Genomic DNA, 25604 nt, shown 5'->3' on the forward strand with positions numbered 1-25604 from the left:
GACCCAACCCCGCAGGAAGGCCCGCTACACGCGTCGGCTCCCTTCCCACTGTTCCACCCAGGCCCTCCACACGCTTCCGCACACGGTCTCCGGCGCGCCCGGAAAGCCCCGCCCCGCCCCGCCCAGCAAGGGGAAGGCCCCGCCCCAGGCGCTTCCCAGACACTCGGCAGGCAGCTGCGCCCGCGCTTTCCCGCCACCGACGTGCAGCCCCTTCCGAACTGCCTGTTTGTCTCCACCCTCATCGCAGCGCCATTTCTCCCCTTACCACGTGGAGCTGTTAACCCGACGCGGGCAGGAGACAGCGCGAGAGAGCAGACTCGGGTGAAAGACAGAAATGTCTCCGCGGCCGCGATTTCCTCGGGCGGTTTGTCCGGCAGCGCCGGAGGCAGCTCGGACGGAGCCGGGGCCCTGCGACAGGCGAGAGGGGGCCTCGTCGCCGGAGCGCGGAGCGCTGATTGGTCGGTCGGCCGCGGCCGGGAGAGAACCCGGATGTGCCTGGGCCGTCGCGTTGGCAGTCGCGGCTCCGAGGTCCGGGCGTTCTGGGGGCGCGGGCTGCCGAGGCGCATGGCGCGGGGTTGGGCCGGCTTCTCTGACGAGGAGCTGAGGCGACTGAAGCAGGCTAAAGGTAACGGGTCGTGCCGGCGGAGGTGTCGTCCTCGGGTTCAGTGAGGGGAAGGGGCGGGGCTGCCGCTTTGAGGGGCCGGGGGTGGGGAGGACGGTACCGGGTTGGTGTTTGGAGGAGGGGCGGGGGGCTCCGAGGCGCGTGTGTCGGGAGCCGCGGCGCGAGGGGCGAGTCCCAGGAACCGGGATCCTGTTGTGGGAGGGCAAGTTCGGGATTCGGCGCCGGGATGTGGACGTGACTTTCCCCGGCGGAGGGAAGGGGCCGCGGGAGAGGCGGCGCGCCGCCCGCCCCGCGCCGCCTGTGGAAGGCTGCGGGTGAGCCGGGGCCGGGGCGCTGGGGTCGCGGCGCTGGGGTCGCGGGGAGGGACGGGCGCCGCGTCCGGCTCTGAGGAGTTTTCCGGAGTCGCCGGTGGCTGGGCAGGGGGGAGCGCGGGGTCGGCACAGACGCGGGAAGACGGTGCTTTCACAGACGTCTGCGGTCCTGCGCTCGCTCTGGTCGCCGCAGGACCCAGCTCTGCCGGTCGAGCGCGGGAGCCCCTGGGGTTCGGAGAGGTGCGCGTGGGGTCGGACCTGCTGGCCGCGGTGAGCGCCTCGCCGGGCCGCGCGCTGTGCTCGCTCGTTTTCTCGGGATGGAGGGACTGGATTTGCTTGGGGAGAAGCTCTCGGGGTGAATCATGCTTGGTGTGTGGTTGACGGTTCACGGCTCTGGAGGTGCCACGCGCTCCAGCCGCCCGGTACCGTCACGGACAGACTCTGCTTGGGAGCAAATGGAAGGAAGCTGGCGTGCGTTCTGTCCGTTCGTGATCAGACTGGTGTTGCTCGGGTGCGTCTGTGCCTTGTCAGCGCGGACGTGAAATCCCAAGGCTGACGTGGACGAAGTGGTCAAGTGGGAACGTAGGGCCAGGGTGGATGATCCCCGTGGAGGGGCTTTTGACTGGCCCAGAGGCCTTCAAGAATTGTATCATAGGGGCGCCTGGGTGGCTCAGTGGGTTGGGCCCCTGCCTTCGGCTCAGGTCATGATCCCAGGGTCCTGGGATCGAGCCCCGCATCGGGCTCTCTGCTCAGCGGGGAGCCTGCTTCCCCCTCTCTCTCTGCCTGCCTCTCTGCCTCCTTGTGATCTCTGTCTGTCAAATAAGTAAATAAAATCCTTTAAAAAAAAAAAAGAATTGTATCATAAAAGGGATACTACAGTGGACTCCTACCTTGATGTTCTCATACTCCTTCTGCCCTGTGTTTGGAACATGGGTTCACATATTTGCGTGTACAGAGTACCAGTGTCCGTGCTTCCGTCCCACGAAGTGAGAGCTATCAGCTTCTGTATGACACGGTCGGAGATGAAGCAGGCCTCGTCCTTCAAAGCGCCCCGAGTCGAGAGGAGACAAACGATAATGTAACGGGTAATAGGAAGCTTACAAGAGCTTGCTGCAAAGTTAGCTGGGGGTTGGCTGGAGCTTGGAAAGATTTCAGAGATTATGCTTTAGCAGAGGTGAGTTTGCCGAGGGAAAGAAGACTTAATATAGACTAAATTATAACAGTAGATTCATTATGTAGAAGTACGTTTGTAACTCTCTCTGCAGTCTGGGATAGAGAAGAGCTGGAAGCATGTTAGTGTCCAGGCCTGTCGTACCATAGCGAGACTTAGAGCACAGTCACCAACCACCAGTCTGTGTCTGCCCTACTTGGCATTTTTGTACACCCGTAGCCAAACACAGTGATTGGCATATAGATCTCGTCGCTGGACCTCTAAATCTTTTTACCTCGGACTTCTCATTTGTAAAACTAGAAGATCTGAACTTTTAATTTTTAAGGCTTCTTCCAGTTGTTCTCCAACCTTAAAAATACAATTAAGTAATCCATGAAGATGGAGTTAGTTGCTAGCAAAAAGATGCATGACAGCACTCTAGAGAAACCCATATGCACATGAGGAAAGATTAAGAATGTTCTTAACGTTCTTTTTTTAAAGATTTTATTTATTTATTTGAGTTAGAGAGGGAGAGAGAGCACACAAGCAGGGGGAGTGGCAGGCAGAGGGTAGAGGAGAAGCAGACTTGTCGCAGAGCAGGATTGAGGTAGGGCTCCATCCCAGGACCCTGGAATCACAACCTGAGCTGAAGGCGGACGCTTAACCGACTGAGCCACCCAGGTGCCCCTGTACTTAGAATTCTTACTTATAGTATTAAAAAGCTGGGAACAAACCAAGTGTTCATTTAAAAAAAGGCAGGGGGGGGATAAGTAAATTGTATTATAACCAGTCCGGTGGGCTGCTGTACAGCTACGTGAATGTATGAAGTATAATGTATGAAGCATTAACATTTGTAAATTTCGTAAATAAAATGCATGAAAAGAGCAAGTCTCAGAAGAGCAACCTGATACCATCTGTAGAAGGACAGAATCATGCGGCATAGGTATATTCTTTGGGAACATAGGACATCAAAGTGCAGGATACTAGAGAGGCAAGGAAATATTATCTGGAAGGGGCAAATACATCGGGAATTTCAACAGTATTGGTAATAATGAAATCAAGTTGAGACAAGTTATGCTACCATAACAAATAGCCCTAATATATCAACTGTTTAAAGTAATGTTTATTTTTCACTCTAGCTTCATGTCCGATATGGTCGGGCAAGTCACTCTTTCCCATATAAGGACTTCACATTGTGTTTTGGTGCTATCATTTAGGGGTTCACCATGGCATGAAGAGAAAAAGGTTGAGAATTGAGCATGAGCAACTCAGTGCTTCTGTCAGTAAATGATCGGTGTCACTCATACTTACCCTTCATTTAACAAAAGCAAGTAATATAATTTGGAGGCCAATAAGTGCAATTATCTGTGTGTTCCAAAAGAGAGGATGACATCTGTCATTAAATAGCAGTTATGTCTATTATAGTCATATTTTATTTGTAAATGTTACTGTTTTTAATTATCCATCCAGGTTGGATATGTGTCTATAACACATACATGTATTTGATGTATGACTTATTTCCTACTAAAAACTGAAAAAAGTGCAGCTACAATGCTGTCAATGTCTAAAGAAAATATTCATAATTTACTTATTCTTGACACTAGATCTTTGCTGGGTATATTGTGAATATCTTCTCTGAATATCTCCTCCTAGCTTGTAACTTGTCTTTTAACTTTTACCTTTTGATAAAGTGTTTAATTTTAATATGGTGAAAATTTTCAACATTTTTGTCTTTTTTTTTTTTTAAAGATTTTATTTATTTATTTGACAGAGAGAAATCACAAGTAGACGGAAAGGCAGGCAGAGAGAGAGGGAAGCAGGCTCCCCGCTGAGCAGAGAACCCGATGCGGGACTCGATCCCAGGACCCTGAGATCATGACCTGAGTGAGCCGAAGGCAGCGGCTTAACCCACTGAGCCACCCAGGTGCCCCAACATTTTTGTGTCTTAAGAACTTAGTACCGGGACGCCTGGGTGGCTCAGTTGGTTAAGCAGCTGCCTTCGGCTCAGGTCATGATCCCAGCGTCCTGGGATCGAGTCCCACATCGGGCTCCTTGCTCCGCAGGGAGCCTGCTTCTCCCTCTGCCTCTGCCTGCCATTCTGTCTGCCTGTGCTCACTCTCTCCCCCTCTCTCTCTCTGATAAATAAAAAAAATCTTTTAAAAAAAAAAAAAAAAAAAAAGAACTTAGTACCCTACCATGAGGTGATAGTACCCTACCATAAGATATTAATGTTTATTTTCAATTAAGAGTTTTTAACAGTCATTTTTATTGTAAACTACAACAGATTCAAAACGCTGCATAAAGAAATGTGCTTCTAATAAGAATTTTAAAGTTTTGGGGCGCCTGGGTGGCTCAGTGAGTTAAAGCCTCTGCCTTCGGCTCAGGTCATGATCCTAGGGTCCTGGGATCTAGCCCTGCATCGGGCTTTCTGCTCAGCGGGGAGCCTGCTTCCCCCTCTCTCTCTGCCTGCCTCTCTGCCTACTTGTGATCTCTGTTTGTCAAATAAATAAATAAAATCTTAAAAAAAAAGAATTTTAAAGTTTTGATTTGACATTAAGCCCTTAACCCATTTGGGGAATGTTTTGTTTGTTTTTGTATGGTGTGAGGTATGGTATTATCTTTTGCTTACAGCAGTTTTTTCCTCACGTCCATTTACTGAATGAGGCCACCTTCTGCTTTTGATAGGCCGGGCCATCTCAGTCATGTACCAGTGCTCCGTGCATGTCTGAGCCTCTCCCTGGGTTCTCTCTTCTATTTCATGAGTCATTTGTCTGTTCCTGTGCTCTCTGTCCTGCTCCATTGGTCTGTCTATTCTTTCACGAATACCAACTGTCTTTATTATTGCAGCTTAATAGTGGGTTTTGAAGTCAAGTAATGCCAGTCCTGCAGTTTTTATTCTGAATACCTCAGAATACTGGGTATTCTGAGTCTTTTGCCTCTCCGTATAAACTGGAAAGTCATTGTGTCAGTTTGCACAAAATATCTTGTCTGGAATTTTGATTGGGATTGCAGTGGATCTGTAGATCAAGTTGAGATGAACTGACATCTTGACGGTATTGAATCTTTTGTTCATGAATATGGAATATCTCTCCATTTAGTTCTTTGATTTCCTTACCAGAGTTTGTAGTTTTCTTTATAGATCTTCTGGTTTCTTATATTTATTTCTAAATATTACATGTTTTTTTAGTGTTAATGCAAATGGCATCGTGTTTTTAATTTCAAATTCTACTTGCTCATTGTTGGTACATAGGAAGGCATTTGACTTTTGTATATTAATCTTGCATTCTGCAACCTTTTATAATGGCTTATTAGTTCCAGGTATTTTTATATCATATGTTCTATTTTTAAGTGGTCTAGTTTATTGTTTGATTTATTACTTGTTACTTGATTATTGTAGCAGTTTTAATTTCATATGCAGGTTCTGTGAAAATGCAAAATACAATGGAAGCTGCAGTACTGATTTCGTAGGGACTATTAATTCAGCTTCGTGAGCGTAGCAGGGAAGCAAACAGTCTCAGTGGCATTTTCTGATGGTGCGGCTAAAGACCTGTGGTTAAGAATAAGTTTCTGTCCCAGAATAGAGGGGGCTACTTTGTGTTTCTGGCAAAAGCAAACAGTAATAACATTTTACTTTTGATGGTACATGTATCTTCTAAAGATATTTTCTTTGCCTGTTTCATTTAATCCTTACACAAACTCCATGAGTTAAGTAGAACAGGTAAATTTTCACCCCTTTGACATATGAAGAAACTGAGGTGTGGAATAATTAATTGACTTGCTTAAGATTATTGAGCTGGACAAAAGCAGTACTGGAACTGTGACTCTAGAGCTTTTAATTCTCCTTTGGAAGATTTAAATACTAGGCTTGTTTTGCTTCAGAAGTCAATGTACAGAATTTTAAAAGCTCTATTTGAGTTCCTTCACAGGGACTTCACCACAGTTTCTTTTCCCAGGTATTTTGTAAACCATATCATTTACAGATCTTATTAAATACAGTGTGATAGTGAGTAAATTTTCCCACACTCTGTCTTAAAAGGTTAACACTGACATGGATAACCCAAAAAGTATAGTGAGGTTTATTTATTTTATAGTGCTTTAAAAAAAAATATTCCTCCCAGTTGTTTTATCATCCTCTATTGGTTTGCTTAGGCTGCTATTAAAATTAGCTTGCATATATTGATTAAAGGCTAACTGACTTTGGGGAACACTACCTTGCTCTGCTCTGGAAGATGAAAGCTAACAATTGAGGGTTAACTAGCATTCTTGGAAATAAGAGATTTCATTATACTTCGTGCATATCATCTACCTATGTATCAGATAGGCCTAAGATCTGCTATTAAGAAAGGTGTAGCCTGTCTGTAAATGCAGCCACCATTTTAGTTCAGGAGAGCAGATAGAATCATAAATCAAATTTAAGACCAATCAAGGATGCATTTGCCTACCTTGTGTGGTCAAATTAGTTGATTGTTGAGGCAGTTCTCAATTCAAGTTGAAAAAGAAGCCTTGCATTTTTATTCTGAGGCCTAACTCAGCAGACAAATGGACATCTTTTAAGGTAAATTTTGAGTTGGGACAGTTTTTTAAAAATATTAACAGTGTGATTGGAGAACTATTAAAATGCTATGGGAAGATGGCTGTTTTTCCCTGGGCTTTTTGGTAGGGAAGAAGGGAGAAGTCCTGTAGAATGATCCTCAGAGTTTAATGTTAATCCTTTATTTTCTTAGAGAAACTCTGCTTGCTGCTCACACAAGGGAACTTTTCTCCACTCTCTTTTTGCACAGATCCATTTGAACCACAGCGACGTCTCCCTGTGAAGAAAAGTCGACAACAACTTCAGCGGGAAAAAGCTCTTCAAGAGCAAAGCCAAAAACTTGGACTTCAAGATGGATCAAGCTCAGTACCTCCAGAGCAGCTGCTTTCTGCACCAAAATCAAGCTTTAATAGTCCAGGACCACATTCTTCTCTCCGTGTTCCTCCTGGTCCTCTTACACTCGCCTCTCTTGTCGGTGATGGAAAATCACAGGGGACTGAAAGTCCACCAAGGGAACTGGGACTTGAGAATTCCCATGATAGTCACAAAAACACTGAGGTTCTGCCCCCAAAGCCAGACTGCAGAATGGAAAAAAAGAAAGTGGAATTGTTAGTAAGTCTATATATCCGTGAGACTTTTTTCCATTTTACTTTTTTTTCCTCAGTTAGGCTTTGAAGAAATAATAGTTTTAACATTTTCTCCTTTATGTGCTAACCTAGAAGTATAATGCATAACCTGTTAAAGAATCCTACCCCTAAATGTATTGTAAGCGTTAGTGTTGGGCGCGCCGTACATGTGACGTCACTTGGTCTTTGCAGCAGCCTACAGTACCTATTCATGATGTTCTCTCCGTAGATCTCTTGGACTCAGAAAAGATAACTTTATTCGCAAAGCAAATACATAACTAGTACGTAGCAGAATTGGAGTTCACGTTTAGGTCTTTCTGGACCCATATGTGAAGAGATACGAAAGGATGGTCCAAGGAAAGTTGAAACGGAGAGAACTAATAAAACAACTCAGCTCCGCCTTAGATTTCTTTTTATTCTTTGTTTATTGTGCTTTTATAGAAACTACCTCCAGAATTTAGTTTAGAGACATTCTTTATGGAAATTGCCATTCTATCACTTGTGAGTTCTCAAAATATTTATCCTATAGCTTATGTTTTAATATCCGCTCATGTTTGTTTCTTCCTGGTTTATCAGTTTTCTGTTTTCTGAGTCTCACGGTATCTTGGGATTTCTCTGATCCAGATTCTATGCTGTGAGTTCACAACCCAGAGATCATTTTTACAAGAGCTACAAAGCCTCATGAATTCTGAAAACAACATTGAACAAGTGCATACATTTAAATGTCTTTAAATGTAGTTCATCTACACAGACCTGAGACCAGTAGGGAGGGTGGGTTTAAATTGAGCTGGACAATTTAGAATGTTGTTAGGAAAAAGAATTTTTAGGTACTTGGGAAAATTTTCATAGAAGACGTGCAATTTGGGGGACTGTTGTTGAAAAGGAGGAATTCTGAGCCTATAAGAAAGGGAAAGGAAAGATCTATCCTACAGAATGCTCGGAGATGGCATCTCACATCTCTGGAAGAGGCAGAAGTGAGGCCGGAGAATAGGAGAGAATGAGGGAGATGAAGGAGGATGTGGAAGCTGAGGCTTCCGGTCTGTCGAGCTCCCTGATACAGTCGTGCATCACGAAGGCCTCCAGGGAGCGATACCCTGATCAAAACAGAGGTTAGAGAAAATGGAGGTGTCTGCATTGCAGCGCATTCAGGGGAGGGCGCTGGCTGAACTGGAACTCAAGCACTGGGTGAGAAGATGCCTGCGATCGTGAAAAATGAGAGTGGCCCCGTGCCAGGTCCAGGGTGGAGGCGGTGGGAATGGGGAAAAAAGTGATTAATGTGGAACTGGTTACTAGGTCTAGGACTAGAGAATTTTGATAACGATGGCCGTAAGAAATGACAGTAAAAGGAATGAATAGCTTGATTGTGACCTTGTTTGAGTTGATATCATGTTGTTGAATTTATGAGAAATTTTAATCTAAGTCTCTCAGAATTGAACAGATGGAAAGCTACTTTCAGATCTTTGAAGTTTCTTGGTAGCCCAGCATTCAAAACTTAGCTCATGGTGTTTTACTCTGTTTAAAAATGTTTGAGAGCTGGAAGTAAGCAAATTAAAAAAAAAAAAATGAAATAAATGTTGTTTATTATCCTGAGAGTGTTAAGTGGTAGAGACTTTCAGTATAGAAACTCTAAAAGATAAAACATGGTATTAGCTAGATGTCAATTTATTTTGCTCTCCATTTTGCATATAATACATAATTAACTTATACAACTTTCTTTGTTCTCCTAAGAAACGCCATAGTACTCTGGCTTCCAGTTTGTGGCTTCCTAGATTATATACATATAATGGATTTCAGAGGTCCAGTTTATGTAAGCCTTCTTGACTTCAAATCATAATCTTGGTTCCTATTAGAACAAAATAATGAGCTGCAGATGGGTTCCTTTTAAGAGGGTTTTTGAAAGAAAATATACATAATCTGGTTGATTAAATTTTATACAAAGGGGGGCTTAGCCTGGTAAGGTGTAGGATGGGGTTTCAAAAACTAATTTTTCTAAATTTTTTGTTCCCTAGGCAAGAAAAGTCTCGTTGGGAAGTCCTCCAGGAGGAACAACGGCTAATGGAAGAGAAAAATAAACGTAAGAAAGCTCTTTTGGCTAAAGCTATTGCAGAAAGGTGAGGCACCTGAACTAGGAGAGGTTGTTAGTAACCTGGGATCGGTTCTGTCATGTTCTGTATTTGTTTTCCCTTGTCTCTTTTGATAAATTGACATTTTCTCTACAACATTCCTTTTTAATTGTTTTTTGTAAAGTAGGTTCCATGCCCAGTATGGGGCTTGACCTCAACAACCCTGAGATCAGGAGTCACATACTCTACTGACTGAGCCAGCCAGGCAGCCCTCTACAGTGTTACTTTTAAACTATACAAATTATCTTTTATAAATGATACTGAAATTCCAGTGTTCATTTATTAAAGAGGACTTTGTAAGCCTAAACTATACCAAATTTGTGAATACAGATGCAGTTAGAACTTCAGAATCAACATCAGTGTTTTCCATTTTAACCATCTACACATCCTAAGGAAATGGTGAATAGCCATCAGGATAAGTGTATTAGCAACAAATGCAGGTTTTAATTTTGATACGGGGAGGCTCTAGTCATGCATCATGTAAAAGAGTTAAGATTATTTATTCCACATAAGTGACTCCACTCCCAGAAATCTTAATTGTGTTTTCTATGGATATTTTTCTTGAATAATTTACCTGCCCTCACTAATACACAATACAATGTTTCATCAGTGATTCAAGGTCACCATTGTGAGCCCTTTGCGCTATTAACATGCACTTCGACTTTTCTGTCCCCTCCCAGTGTCGGTTTGTTTTCCCTTTAGTACACTGTGCTAGCCTCCAACAGCAGTATTCCCATTTGAGCCACTTTCCACCTCTCTCACCTAATCTTTCTGCCCTTTTAGTTTGTAATTTCCAGTGTGCTGTGGCCTTAGGAAACCAAACTTAGTCAATGAAATAATGGTTGAGAATAGTAAGAATGAAATGCAAGCGATATTGTTGGCATTTTCTTTTCAGATCTCCAGAAAAAACCTGGCAAAACTGTTGGTTATTGAAGCTGGTGTATATGTTGGGGGAGGGGTAGGGACAGGGCTAGAGAGAAGGGCAGGTAGGTGTATGAGTCATTCAGAGTTTATCTGTCAGGGATATACGTATTTGAAAATGATGATTTTTTTTTCTTCAGTTAGTGCCCCTTGATCTTTCATGAAACATAGGAAATATGCAACTAACTGAACTTACATTTCAAGAAAAACAACAACATGATTATTGAAAGTGAAAAGTGATTTTAGAAATCACTTCAGTTACTAGTCTTCAGCTTCAGAAGGGGAAGCTGTTCACTGGGGATTTTACAAAAAGATTTATAGGCTCAACACTTGTCCTTTGTTTGCATTTGGTTGAAGACAAAAAGTACTGATACAGGCAGAAATGTAAGGAAACATAACCTGATTAGATTATTAATAAATGCACCAGTGAAGTACTTCCTGTTAACTTTTTATAGGCAGAAAACAAGTGAAAATGCATAATGGAGTAGAAATCAGGAGATTATAAGTGGAAATATAGTGGTTTTCTGGGGGAGTTTTATTCTGTGAGAATGGGCATGAAACTTTGAAATAAGTGAAATCAGATTGAAGGTTGGCTCTTGTATTCTGTTTTTTCAGTGTGTTTGGGGGTGGTGAGGGCACTGAAGTTGAATGTGCTTTTAAACAAAGGGTTAAGAGTATTTGGTTTTGAGCCCCTGAAGGAATTTTGAGGAACTGTAATATTGCCGAAAAAGCAAAAATTAAAGTAATAAAACTTTGGAGGAAATGGGTCCTAAAAAGGTTAAAACCAAAAAATATAAAGAAATGGTGTTTAATACAGGCATCAGTTCTTTGTCCACTAAGTATCAAACACATGAAAATGGGCTTAGCAAGAATTTAAGGCTAGAAATTTAGAAAGCTTTGTTGGATGTTCCATGTAAAGAGAATACAGATCTATTCTTTCAATGTTTACTCTCATCCTCGTGAATAAACATAGACCGATAAGTGAACTATTCGTTTTTTGTTTTTTTTTTAATCTTACATTTTCCTTTGTGTTTTGGAATAATAAGGGAAAACAGAACAAATGCAGTCTTAGAGATAAACCAAAATGTTGCCAGCATTTGTTTTATTTCAATTTGTGCTGGGGTTTTTTTTTTCCTAATTTTTAAAAATTATACATTAAAGTCATATTATATATACAGTAGGTTGCTTTTTTCACTTAATATTGTGTATAGATACGTGATTTTAAAATGTTTTTATTTTTCTATTCATTTTTCTAGATCTAAAAGAACTCAAGCAGAGACCTTGAAACTAAAGCGGATTCAAAAGGAGTTACAGGCTCTAGATGACATGGTGTCAGCTGACATTGGAATCCTCAGAAACCGGATAGATCAGGCCAGCCTCGAGTATTCGTGTGCGCGGTGAGTTGAGAGAACTCTGACCCAGCAGTCAGAGCAAATTAATGTTTATGGCCAGCAGAGCCAGGAGCTCTCAGGTATGTTGTCATTGAAGCCTCGTAACAGTACCATTAGGTGCTCTCTTCCTGTTTGGTACTAAATGCAGCATAAGTCTTCCTTAAATTTGGCCCACCCTAGTTCATATTCCTGTTAGAGCGTGTCTTGCATTATTTATTTACGTTTTAGTCTTTCTTGCTAAACCATCAGCTATGTAATGTTTGGGACTCTTAAGTGTCTAAATGACTTGACCCCAAATTCTGTTGTTCTAACACCAACTCTGTACTCTTTCTATTAAGAAATTTTGGTTATCTGAGATGGTCCTTAGAGATTGGCCTAATTCTCATTTCAGTTTTCATCAAAGAAAGAAAATCTAGCTTTTTTTTTTTTTTAAAGCCTGTGAGTATTTTAAAGAAAATACCACTCTGTCTTGAAAGCTTGAAGATTTTTCTATTTTTGTTTTTCTTTTCAGTTGTATTCGGATACAGTAGTTTGCTATCATGTGTTTTCTTGGTTTCAACCATTGGCATTTTTTAGTGAAAAATTCATCGTGGAGAATTTTCAAAATGAACTAACACATGTAAAGGATTACATGAACTTTGCAAGCAGAAAAAAGGGCAAAAAATTACATCCAATTTCAGGGTTTTCAGTCCTTTCAGCATTGCTTTAATCATCCTGAATTGTCTTTTTTCACAAGGGAATGCCATGTTAATGACTCAGTTTTGCATCTCTCTCTGTAACACTAGAAATCAATCAGAATGCCTCATTAGTCCAGGGTAAACCACAGCATCAGAATGTTTATTTAACAGTTTTATAAAGCAGAAATGCTTGATTGTGGTTTTTAACTCAGGGTTTATTAAGAAAGAGGTTTGTGGTGTCCTTGTGATTTTCGTAATTGTTTGACCATATGTTATTAGGCTTAATGGGTTGCCTTTATTAATTAGCTGCTTAACTTAATGTCATCAGTAGCTGATAACTGGAGGTTCCAGATTTCTATTAATAAGGTCTTTAAGGAAGTAACCAAGATTTTATTAAGATAAAACTAATCCTGGATTTTCAGTGTATTTTATTCTCTGTAAACTTAAGTTTACCAGAGGAACACTCTTAGGCCTTTGTAGCCCTTTATATGAATAATTCAGATTATTATGGATACCTTTACAGAAAATCATGTCATTATATTTTAATTCTGTGGTAGAGGAGGCTGGAGAAGGATACTTTTGTTTACTGAACATAATATAAGAAATGTCAGTTTTAGTCTTCAGAGAACACAAAGAAGGTTGGATTACTGGTTAAAGAAGAAAACATCCCATAATATATAAGTGTGTTTAATGAAATTTTAGTAAGTTTTTACATAGTAAAAATTTTTAGAAAAAATTTTACGTCTTTTAACAAAGATGGCAATTTCTCGTGGTATTGATACTGACATAGTTGTATGTGAATATCCATATTGTATGTGTGAGGCTGTCTTTAAAAAGCTAAGATGTTGAGAGAAATCAAAGAGAAGCCATAGACAATTGTGATTAGGACCAGTGTTGTATCTGGTTCAGTCATAAGATTAAAACATTTTCTAAATTTACATCTGTGGTTATTGAGAAATTAGAGGTTGGTGATACAGTATTGTAGTTTAGATTTCTACTGGTAGCTAATCCCCAAGGCAGCCAGTTTCTCTTGGAGATCTTGTGTTTTTTTCTTTTTAAATAAAAATATTATTATATTTTTTTAGTATAGTGCAGTATCCACAAAAGGTTCTTAGATAATTAATAGTCCAGACTTTGCTTTAAAATTAGTTTCTATAGGGCATTGTTAGAATAGATCACTTTAAGGAGACCAACACTTTGAGTGAAGCAAATTGAGAGAATTATTGCTTCTCTTCCCATCTGTGATTACCAGGCTACTGTATGCTTCATTAGACCACCTTGTGAAACAGAGTGGCTGTGTGTAGAACATTTCTTTGACCCTTCGTGGACCAGGAAATACTGTAATTGGTGTTTGCTATCTATGTTTAATAGATGCTCCCATTAACATAAACACTTACATGTGCATACACATACACACATATATACTTAAATGTTTTATGTATAATTTATAGAAGTAAAAATAATAGGGATTGTGGAAAACAGCTCTTTATTAACAATTTTAATAAGAATGTAAGCATAGAAGACCTCTTTGTGTCAAATAACGTTTGACTCCCAACATCATGGAAAGCTGAAAGAATGCAGTTACATCCTTTCACAACACAAGACGGTCCAAGTACTTAAAATACTGTGTGATCGAATTCTTTCTGTTGGAATTATTAACTCCAAGAGAATAGTGTTTCCTTTTTATACTCAGAAATATGTTTTTTCTTCATTGACTCTGAGCTTGAGAAAGTTCATCTAGAACATGTTTTTCTCAAGTCTCCTACTCTTGAGATTTCACCGTATGGGATCAGTTTCACCATCTAGAACCTAGACTGCTGTTTCGGCCTTGATATTAGGTTCAGAGGGCTGCTCTAACAAGTTACCACAAACTGGGTGATTTAAAACACAGAAATTTATTCTCTTATATTTCTGGAAGCCAGAAGTTTGAAATCCGGGCGTTGGCAGGGTCGGTCTTCTTCAGAGACTTCAGGGCAGAATCCATTCCTTGCCTCTCCCAGTCCGTGGGAGCTGCGGGTACTCCTTGGCTTGTGGCTGCACCACGTTCTGGGCTTCTGTAGTCACATTGCTTCCTCCTCTTCTCTTTCAAAACTTCCTCTGCCTCCTTCTTAAAAGGATACATGTGACTGTATTTAGGGTGCAGCTGGATGATTCAGAATAAACTCCTTTCAGAATCTTTAACTTAATCACATCTCTTACCATGTAAGATAATATTCACAGATTCTGGGGATTAGGAAGTGAGTATCTGTGGGTGGCCATGTTTTTAACCTACCACAACATTGGTCTTTTGATTTGTCTAATAGCTGCGACATGTCTTCATCTGTCAACTTTCTCTACTTTGTCACTGTGGGCAGAAAATGAAAAATACTAATTCTGAAGTGCGTTTAGTGAAAGCTGAAAATAGATTACAGATATGGTGTTTCTACTCTTTTTTTTTTTTTAGATCTTTTTGAAAGATGATGTAATACTTTGAACAAAACAGTAAGGAAACTAAGCAATGATTATTTATTTTCACTGGGGCATCATCCTTTAGGTCATTCCATCATTCTCTGTTTTCTTATTAATGTTTTTCTGCATAAATGGGAATAATTGATGAGTAATAAGGAAATAATTCCCAGGGTGATAAAATGGCAAAATATTTCAAGATACAGGAACAATATATCCTATCTCAACAGTCCTACAATGTATCTCAGATGTATAAAAGGATCCAGTGGGCCCATACAGTAATTGCAAAATGTAGTTTTATTCTGTCCTTTCTTAGTATAAGAACCTTTATATGTTGATCCTTACAAATAGTTAGAACTGCTTGGAAAAGGAACAAGAAAACTAAAAGTGGACCAGTGGAACCAAACAGCATGCCATGGGTTAATGGTTGAGTTCTTAAAAAATATCAGGATACCAAAACCAAGAGACAGATTCTAGAATCCTTTAAATAACATTCATTAAATCACTCGATGTCCCCTTTAAAATAACAAAACAATTCTGTAATTACATTTCCAGTTCAATTTATTTTACTGCGTTACGTATAATGCTCTTACTATTCTGTCCCAAAACGTCATCATACTGAATTGGTATTATTCACCCGACCCTCCGTCTTGCAGTGCAGTTTGTGAAATTAATCAATATTTCAAACATAAATCACTCTGTGCACGAATATATATGCATGTTTCTGGCCAGAGGAACTTTAAGTAAATAAATAAAATGCAAAATCTTCAGTGATTTATCCAGGGTGAAAGATCAATGGAAACCTAGGGACCTATTTGCAAATTTAATTTCAATTCAGCATTCATGAGCCCAGTCAGTAAATCTTTACTAGCTGACTCTGGCTGGCTGAGGGAGACCCCAGACCACAGAAAGGAGGTTTGAGCTGGGGGAAGGGGCAAAGTATCATATACCTGTGGAGATATTGTCAGAGCTCTTAAGCTTAATGCAAGAACATTCGTAAACAGGACATGTTACAAAGTTTGAAAATGAGGGATTCACATGTCCAACAAGGCTCCTTTGGAAATAATTCTTTTATCATAGAGGGTAATTGAAAAACAGCTAGTTTTCTCATTCTTAGAGTTACTAGGTGACAGTTAAAAAAAAAAAAAAAAGAATGGTAAATGAACATTATATAAATAACAGTTTTCAAGTATAAACACCGAGTCCTGAAACTTTGCCTAATTTTAGCTTGAGATACACTACGTGTTTAGTGATAATGCTTTTGGATTCTGGTGCTCTGAAGAAGTTCTGTTTCTTAAGTGCCTACCAGGCACTGGGTGAGACACTTTCCCTATTTATACCATTTAATCTTAATGCTCCTATGAAGTAATAATATCATTGCCATTTTACAAATAAACCAAAACTCAGATGAACATACTACCAAGGATCGCTGTACTACAATTTTCAGACGTGGCACGTATATTCTCCAGCCTCTTCCTTAGGAACTAGGTGTGTGTTATACTCATGGTGCTGACCCTGGGCCACACCTAATTAAAACAAGGATGGGCCACCGACTCCAGAACATTCAGGCCAGAGGCTAAATAGGAGTCGGTGGCCTGGCTGGATGCTAGGAGCTCTGTCCAAACTAATGCGCCACGCTCAGCCAACCTGGTTCCCTCCCTCCCCCAGCCGCCCGCCATTACAGGGTAACTGAGTGGAGTGTATATGGTGCAGAGCTACAGCTGGCGGCCGTATTGGGCTGCAGGTACGATTGGAAAGCCACAATGAGAGAAACTGTGTTGCTGAGCATTAAAGAGAATAGTTTTTGATTCTGATGACATGCTTGTGAGATTGCCTCTTGTATCCTACAATAAAACCCACTTTTCACCTGAGCTAGTTTGACTGGACATCTGTTCTTTACATCCAGAAAAGGCCTTGACCAAAACAGGTATATACACAGTAAATGGCAAAGGCAGGTTTTGAACCATAGCTTTTCTAAAAATCAAATCCTTTCATTTTTTTCACTATATTCTTTTTCAAGACAGAGAATCTTGCGTTAGGAGATAAAACTGTTTCTGTTTTGCTGTAACTGTAGTGCCAGAAAGTACTTACTACATTGAGTTGATGTAGGCATTCGTAAAGGTAAGGCACCATGACTTTCACAACTGTTAGTGGTAATTAAACTGAAAAATTAGTTGATAAATGTGGGTCATTCTCTTTTCCTGGCCGAAAGAAAAGGTAAAAGACAGTAAACTGACTAGTTTTTCTTTTTGTGTCAACCTAATACAAAGGAAAAAAAGAGACATTACAGGGTAACTTCCCCAGCAGAATCACCTTACTTCTAAGACTGGTGTTGCCTATCTTTGGAATGAGTGTGTGTGTGTGTGTGTGTGTGTGTGTGTGTAAAAATAGAAAAATGCCCTAAACAAAGTCTAACAGTAGTCTGTTGTTGCAGAATGGAGAGGGAACAACTTAACCCAGGGATTCTCAACGGGGGGCAGTTTTTGCCCCTGAGGAGATTTTTGGTAGCATCTGGAGACCTTTTTGGTTATTACAAATATTTGGTGCTACCAGTGGATGGGAGAAAGCCCATGATGTTGCTGTACGTCCTACAGTGTACAGGACTGCTCCCTAGAACAGAGAATGATATGTCCAAGTGGTTAATAGTGCCAGCATTGAGAAATCCATCCTAAACCTATCCTGAAATGTTTCTGTTCTTCTTGATGCTTGCTTCTTGCCTCACCTAGTATCATTTACATTCACCTTGCAACCACTGTCCATATCCTTCTCTACCAAGATTCTTCTTCCTTTTCTTATCTGTTAAGAGATACAGATTTTCTTCTCTTATTTTGTTTGGCCTCTCATACATGTTGACCAGTTGTGTGCTGGAGCTAGGTTACACTGGTTCATGAGAGCAGATTTTGTGTATCTCTTTCCAGTTCTGCAGTTAGTGATGTCACATTAACAGCCTGAAATTGGCCATGGTGGTGAGTTATAATGCAGAAATTGAGAAACACCTACAAATCTGGGCTCTCCCTGACCAGAGCTAACTCACCACTGAATTAACCTCTCAGCCTGCTTTCATCCAAGCCCAGCTTCGGAAAGAGGAAATGAATGCAGAAGAATGTCATTACATTAGGAGGGTCCAAATGTGGATGTTGTAAAAGTTTCAGCATCACCAGCCTGGTTTGTCTGACATGTAGGACAAGTGTACATAAAATATGAGTATCCATATCTGCATTATACTTCTTCATTTTTTCCCAATTCTGGAGTTTAATTGTTTCTAGGCCCTCCTTTGAATATCTTCTTAAGTGGAAAACCAACGGACCGATCTTTGTACCTGTCCCTACAGGAAGCGCTATGACAGGGCTGAAGCAGAGTATGTCGCGGCGAAGCTAGAGCTACAGCGCAAGACTGAGACTAAAGAGCGACTCACTGAGCACCTCTGTACCATCATACAGCAGAACGAGCTCCGCAAGGCTAAGAAGTTGGAAGAGTTGATGCAGCAGCTGGATGTACAAGCTGACGAGGAGACTCTGGAGCTCGAGGTGGAGGTGGAGAGATTGCTTTACGAGCAAGAAACTGGAGCAGGGAAACAGGTGCTTCACTTGGAGAGGCCGTTTCAGCCCTCTGGGGAGAGTGTGACATTAGGATTTGCCGAAGAGAGCAAAAATGATCAAGAACACGCCACTTCCCTAAAGATAGATGAACAGCGTGAAAATCCCAGCAGCATTCCCCTTCAAAGTCCAGGCCAAAATCAAGAAATTAAAACTCTTGTAAAGGCCATTTCAGCTGCTCGGACCACATGAAGTGCTGGCGTTTGTTCATGTGGCTAGTACAGGGTTCAGTAGCGCGCGCTTCTGCTGGAGATCATGCCGTGAGCTCGGATAAATGCGCTTTAAAACTGTGTTAATTTTTGAATCCCTGGTTAGTTTTAGTAGAACACGTTTGACATTCTAAACCCTCACATGATGCTAATTTTCTACGGAGGCGCACAGCTCACCTTGATCCCGGGCCAGTTCCCTTGGTGTACCCTGATAACTGGGGGAGAACAGACAACCTAAAAAGACAGAAGAAAAACTACATGGTTAAGAGTGTTGCTGGACCAGGTAAATATGGAAAAGTAAAAGGGAAAATAATACTTAACACCTCACCGAACTCGTTTGACTTCTCCTAGGAGAGGTGTTGATGATGAGAGTCCTATTTTGTGTGGTCAGTAAAGAGACACCAAAATTAACATGTGAAAAGAGGCAGAAGGAGAAAGAAAACAAACAAAAGTAGCATGTTGAATTATTTATTGGATCATAACTAGAGCTGCAAAACACAACTTGGGAGATGGAGTTTACGAAAGACACTTAAGTAATGTTATTTTTGTCTTCAATTTGCCTTCTAAATGGCTTTAATTCACACCCTAAATTTTGATTACTTGATACACACACACAAATATAACACTAATACACGTAACTTTACTGTTAATACATGTTTTTAATCAGCACATTGTTTAAATCTAGACAGCGAAAACATTTCTACAGCGAGGGTGAAAATAATACAGGAATCCTATCAAAAAAAATTGATACACTTTCTAAAGTTATTAGGAAATATGTGTTGAATGTAAATTATCATAAAACATTTAAATTGTTAAAATGATGATTTTCTTAATGTTTTGATAGTTTGTTAATTATTGTCATTAATTCTTGGCCACCATGTTGTGCTGTATGTGAATGTGTAAATAAATACTGTTGGTTTGTCACAGAATCCGTGAATTCACATTAAATCGTGATCTATTTATCAGAAATTCCAAAAAATAGAAATACTACATTTTAAGTCTTGAAAAAAGAACTGCTATAAAAGAGAATAAGGACAAATGTAATATTGTATTTATAGTAATGCTGAAAAAGTTGGGTACATTCTATTTTTAAATGAGTTTGTTTGAGGGTATCCTAGCAGTGTGGATGAGCTGTGTATTTTTATATTATGTAATTTGAGTTAAAATTATAGCTTTCCATTACTGACTTCTCTAAACAGGCATTTATATAGATAGTTGTGTTTTTATTTATGAATGATAGTCCTAAAAACTGAAAGCATCATTGTCCAATATACTCTTATTTTTCTAAGTAATAAACGAGTCTGATACATCTATAATGTGGTCTTTTGTTTACTCTTAAAAAAGCCTCAAGCATTTTAGTACGTATTCTTACACGCTCCGTGGTGGTCACGTGCCTGTGTCTCTCTGTGGTAGATGCCGTCATCTGCTTTTGTGTGAGCGTCTGTTAAGGGAAATTCATCAGTGAATTGGTTCGAAGATCAGCTACATACAGGGATCTATAATCTACTTCTCAGTCAGAGTATTTATAAGGTAGATGGAGAAAGAAGAACCATGAAATAAAGGCATTAGAAGCGACCTCAGAGATCATCTGATTTTGCCGTCTTACCCTGTGGAGGAGGGATTTGAGAGTCGGCGATTTCACGGAGGGCATGTTGGCGTAAATGTGAAGTGCTAGTAACATCGCTGGTCTAAAACTCTTGGTCTGTCCTTTAAACGTGTATCAGGCCGTAAAGTTCACTGCATCCCTCCGCCTGAAATTTTTGTTTTATAACCCATTCAGGGATTGTGTTTGTGCTTATGAAATGCAAATATGTCTATAAATGGTCTGCTGATACCATTATTTGGAAAAACTTGCTTTGCTTGGCTTTCCCAGGGTGGTATCTGAGTGCTCAGGTGATGATATAAGTGACAAAGTTATATTGCATCAGTTTTGCACGAGGCAGCTGTATTCCATGTGTGGGAGGAGTAAGCGCAGACGAAGAAGGGGGAGCTCGTTGGAATGAGGCCCATATGCACTGGCTTTGCCAGGGTAGCCCTGATATCTTTTAAAAATCTTAAAACATAATTCGAAAGACTTGATATAAGGCTTCGTAAATCCACGCATAATTGTTACTTTCTGTGAAGGAACTTACTGGTTCAAAATTACTGCCCTGAATTTACTGGAGCACTTTGTAGAGCTGTCCCTCTTCATTGTTAAACTCCTTTTCTCTTGCTTCTCTTGGAGCATAAGGTTATCAGGGCTCTTAGTAAGGTGATGTGTAATTTAGGAGTTAACTACTTTGTGTTCTCTCACTTGTTCTGTTTGAAAGATAACCAGTGGCAGTAATATCCACTCATTGTCTTAAAAAACCATACTCTGAAGGGTAAACTTGTACTCCTGTATTTAAGAGTTCTGATACCTTGATTCCTACTACTTTCTTAAAATAAAACCATTTTTATAGGTTTCAGAGAATTTCTTAAAGCACAGTTCTCATTGCATTTAAAATACAGTGAGAGTTTTTCATGCTTTTCACCTCTGCATAATTCCACTGGATTATAGCACTTGCGAGTGGTAAATCTTTGTACTCACTGAGAGCACAGCTGGTTTCCAAGTCAGATGATAGAAATCTCTGATTGGAATTTCTAGAACATACATTATTGCTAGATTGGCGTTTGAATTAGAGAGTAAAAACTCAGCTTTAAATGTCTCTCATTCTTTGTTTGGAATTAGCAACACAGTACTCTCAAAGAGCTTTAAGTATTCAGCAACTTCCTCTTCTGAAACATTGGCACAGAACGGACTCAAGTTATTCTGACCCAGGCCATTCCCAGTGACCTTTATAAATGATGTTTTGGGTTTTGTATTTCTAAGGAGCCAAGTCAGCATTTTAAAAGGCCCTGATAGATATAACTCAGTCTGCCAGACAAGACCTGGGGCCACTCCGGACCAGGGTAATTATACCCCCTCTCAACGTAGATCTGCCCCAGGCCTGACTTGAACTACTCTCTGGAGGGACGAAGCAGGACACTGTTCTCCATCTGCCTTTACCTTAATGTCAACTACTTTTGCAAGCTCCTAATCCCAAACAGCTGTCTTGAAAATGCAACCTTATCTCTTTATGCAGTTGATCAAACCACTGTATGTAGCTGCATACATGGACAGAGCCACGTGAGAGGTGATCTGCCCCTTTTGTCCTTAAGCTTATCATCTACCTGAAGGACCAAGATGTACACTCAAAGGCTGATACAGATCATATCTTCTTGATGGGAGGCAAGATGACTGGTTGGAACACAGCATGGTTGCATCCTCCGGAAGTCCCAAATTTTTAGAACACTTCTAATTTTAAATACTCTGTACACTTTCCACCCCCCTCCCCCAATCTATGAATGTATCTAGGGCCTGCCTTATCTTTCAGTTTGCCTTCAGCAATAAGGGGCAACACACGCCCAACTAAAACAACAAAAAGCCTCAGGTACACAACAGGTACACATTCTGAGTTCAAAAAAAATTACAGTCACCACGACAGTGAGACTATTGAGAAAAGAGGTTTTTGCATGATTTCAAAGAGGGGGCCACTGGGATTCATCAGTGCAAAAAACCCCCAAGTATTAGAAAAAGGAAGTACACGCCTTTCTGATGGTGTCCTACACGGAGAGGAGCATAAAGATAAGAACTCATTACAGTACCCGCAGGTGTTGCCGAGTCAAAGAGCAGTAATTACTACCCAAGCCAGAGCAAGGTGGACATGGAACAGACCCGTGTGAACTCAACATGAATGTGTGTTCTAAGATCACATAGAAGAGAGGTTGTTCCAAGCCAAATGACTCTAGGAGCCTAAAATAGAGCCATAATTAAGCAATAAGACGTGACAGGGAACGCATTTCTCAGTGATTATAGCATGCCTCGAGGGATAAGTCACTAGGCCAAAGGTTCATGTGATGAGTGAAGTAATAACCCTGCGATGTATAGCATCACACTTGGAGGGAGAAGGAGACGGAAATGAATAATCAAGTTTGCAGAGTTGTTTCACGAGCTGTTATTCCAGTCGTTGGGCAGTAATACCCCCACGCGTACAGTGCGCGTAGCTCTCGGTTTACACCAGAGCCTTCACTCATGTTCTAACCCTGCAGACATGTCCATCTGCTTATCTTCTCAACCAAACAAAAATCAAGTCATGAAGATACAGACTTGGAAGCGCCCAGCCATGTAGATGGCACCACAGTCTGGTAGAATTTTCATTGCAGGAACATAGACCTAGATTTTATAATTGAAAAATAGCTGAAGCTACCACCCGAAGTCATTTGCAATATTTCGTCTCATTTACCTGCCCTGCATTTCCCTCAGAAACTACCAAGAGACATGGCCCCACCATCACACAGGTCCAGAAACATCGCTGGTCTTCTAGTCTGAGCTTTCCTTAAGCGCTGTGCTGCTGGCGGGAGTCAGGGAGAACTCCAGAGCCAGCGGGCAACTGAGCCACTCTGTGGTAGAGGCAGGCCTTTCCCCCAGATGAGAAGCAAGACCCTCACTAAGCACGGTGGGATGAAAATTTTCCAGACTGACAGATGCCTTCAAAAGCGAACAGAGGCAGTTGTCTGACTTCCAGGTCCCTCTCCATGTTTCTGTGGTTCTTTTTCATCACTTCAGAACATCTTTAAAACTCTTCTGAACCAACCTCTGAGAATTTTTGTGGTTCTTCATGTCTCCCATCGCACAGGCTAAGGCTGTACCCTGGACGGAATCCTGGCCAAATAGTGCTTTAACTTAGATAGACCAGGCGACCGGTGCTCTCACCTGCCCCCAAAACCTGCTCTTAAGGAAAGAACTGATGGCAGTACTACAGACGGAATGTTTGCATCCCTCCAAAATTCATGCGCTGAAACCTGACTGCCACACCAGAGTGTCAGGACATGATACTTGGGGGAAGTGATTAGGTCCAGAGGGTAGAGCGGAGGGTAGACTGTGGTAAATTGTTTGAGAAAATGACCACCACCAGTCCTCCCATTCCTAGATGACGGTTCCTTTGCAATGTGAGTCTCCTATAGAGACTCATGAATGGGATTAGTGCCCTTAAAAAAAGACCCCAGAATGTTCCCTTGCTCCTTCCACTGTGTGAGGACACAGCAAGAAGTCAGTCCTTTGTGAACCAGAAAACAGGGTCTCACCAGATACTGAATCTGCCAGCACCTTGATCTTGGACTTTCTAGCCTCCAGACTATGAGAAATCAACTTCTGTTGTTTCTAAGTGGCGCAGTCTGTACTACTCGGTGACAGCAGCCCAAATAGACTTAGACAACAGTTATGTCTTGGGGAAACGAAGTAGGTTACTTTTCTTGTGTGTCCCCATTTAATACAATGACATATATTAAAGCAATGTATTTTAGCTTGCGTAGTGGAAACCTTAACCGCCCCATCAAAGGAATTTCAAGCATCAGAGAGCAGATGTGAGAATGAAGGTGGAGTAAGCTGCCTGGAGAGGGCTTGAGGGGATCCTGTGGTCTTACTCCACTCCATGAACTGGGAATTGAGTCCCCGCAGCCTTTATTGCCCATGGCATTTTAATCTCCATTTGAGGAAAATTACCGCAAGCTGTCCTCCCCCGATTTCCTATTGCTAATGCACATGTAGTTGAAGAAGTGAAACCACATCTGCCATTCTAGCCACATACATGGCTGCAGAGTAAACCATCCCCTAACTGTCTTCAAACAGCAACCACTTTTTTCTCATGACTCTATGGATTAATAATTTGGTCTAGGCTGGGCAGTTTGCTGATACTGCTGGGATCTCTCCAGTGGTTACTGTAATTTGGTGGCTTCCCTGGGGCTACATGGTCTAGGAGAGCCCCATTCACATTACGGCAGTTGGTGGCCTGTCACTTGGGCCTCTTCTCCAGTTAGTCTCTTATCTGCAAGAGGGCTAGCTTGAACTTCTATTTATGAAGGTCCCAGGGTTTCAGGATGGCAAGACAAGCTAAAGATGAGGCTCTATTATCCCATATATCACTTCTGCTGCATTCTGCTGATCAAAGGAATTCATAAGAGCAGCCCAGATTCCAGTGGTGGGGGAGTGGACTTCGCATCTTGTTCGGAGAAGTAGGAGACTCGCATTGCAAAGGAACCGTCATCTAGGAACGGGAGGACTGGTGGTGGTCATTTTTTCAAAGTTTACCACAGTCTGCCCCCACTTGCCATGGTAATTCACATTTGTTTCCCACACAGAATGTCCTACCTCCTCCCCAAAAGTCTCATCCCATTATGGTTTCAGGCATGCAGTCCACAATCTCATCATCTGATCCAGCCCTTATGTGAAGGAAATTCCTCAACTCTAGTGCCTTTGGTGTGGCTCCTCTTCATTTAAAGATCTGTGAGCTAAAACGAAAAGTCACCTGTTCCCACACCTCAGCGTGCAGTGTGAGACAGGACAGGATAGCTTCCACGGACATTCCCTTTTAAAATGAAGAGGGCCAAGAGGCAGAGAGATTCTGAAATCTAACCTGGGGTCCATTGTCACATCTCCCTCTTCTGGGGAGTGTAATGAAGGGCCTAGTTCTTCTCATCTCAGGGAGTGGCTCCCTAGTTCAGCATTTTCCACAATTCTCGGCTCTGTACTGGGAGATACCTTTGCTTTTCCGTAAGAAATGATCCATGTTTGCAACTGAGAAACTTATCAGCCTGCTTCCTGTCCATAGAAACTAGAGGGTCCAGAGTCCTCTCTTCATTTTGGAAAGTCTTAGTCTCTTTCAGTTCAAACTGGTGGTGGTGATGTTGATTTGACTCTCTTAAAACTTTGTTGGTTCTCTTTGACTTTTAGTGGAGTTCACACATAATTCCAAAGCCATGTTTGCAGTTATTTTTTAATGAAAACCTCTATTGATTTTGTGTATGTGAGGGAGATATGACACAGTGTCTCTACTGTGGACTGAATTATGTCCTAAAATAATGTATGTGGAAACATTAACCTCTGTTGTGACTGTATTTGGAGATAGGGCTTACTTATAACTAAGGTTAAATGAGGTCATAACG

General features: G+C 41.3%; 1 protein-coding gene across 1 annotated transcript; it reads left to right on the forward strand.

The window, feature by feature from the left end:
- The first annotated feature begins 441 nt into the window (after positions 1–441).
- GORAB (golgin, RAB6 interacting) lies at positions 442–19918 on the forward strand. Its single transcript, XM_059412426.1, has 5 exons — positions 442–625; positions 6865–7222; positions 9250–9351; positions 11541–11681; positions 18129–19918. Exons 1-5 carry the CDS (start codon positions 490–492, stop codon positions 18583–18585), a joined length of 1194 nt encoding a protein of 397 aa, XP_059268409.1. The 5' UTR covers positions 442–489; the 3' UTR covers positions 18586–19918.
- Positions 19919–25604: the final 5686 nt, after the last annotated feature.

This window comes from Mustela nigripes, chromosome 10 (assembly GCF_022355385.1).
Source record: "Mustela nigripes isolate SB6536 chromosome 10, MUSNIG.SB6536, whole genome shotgun sequence".
Lineage (NCBI taxonomy): Eukaryota > Metazoa > Chordata > Mammalia > Carnivora > Mustelidae > Mustela > Mustela nigripes.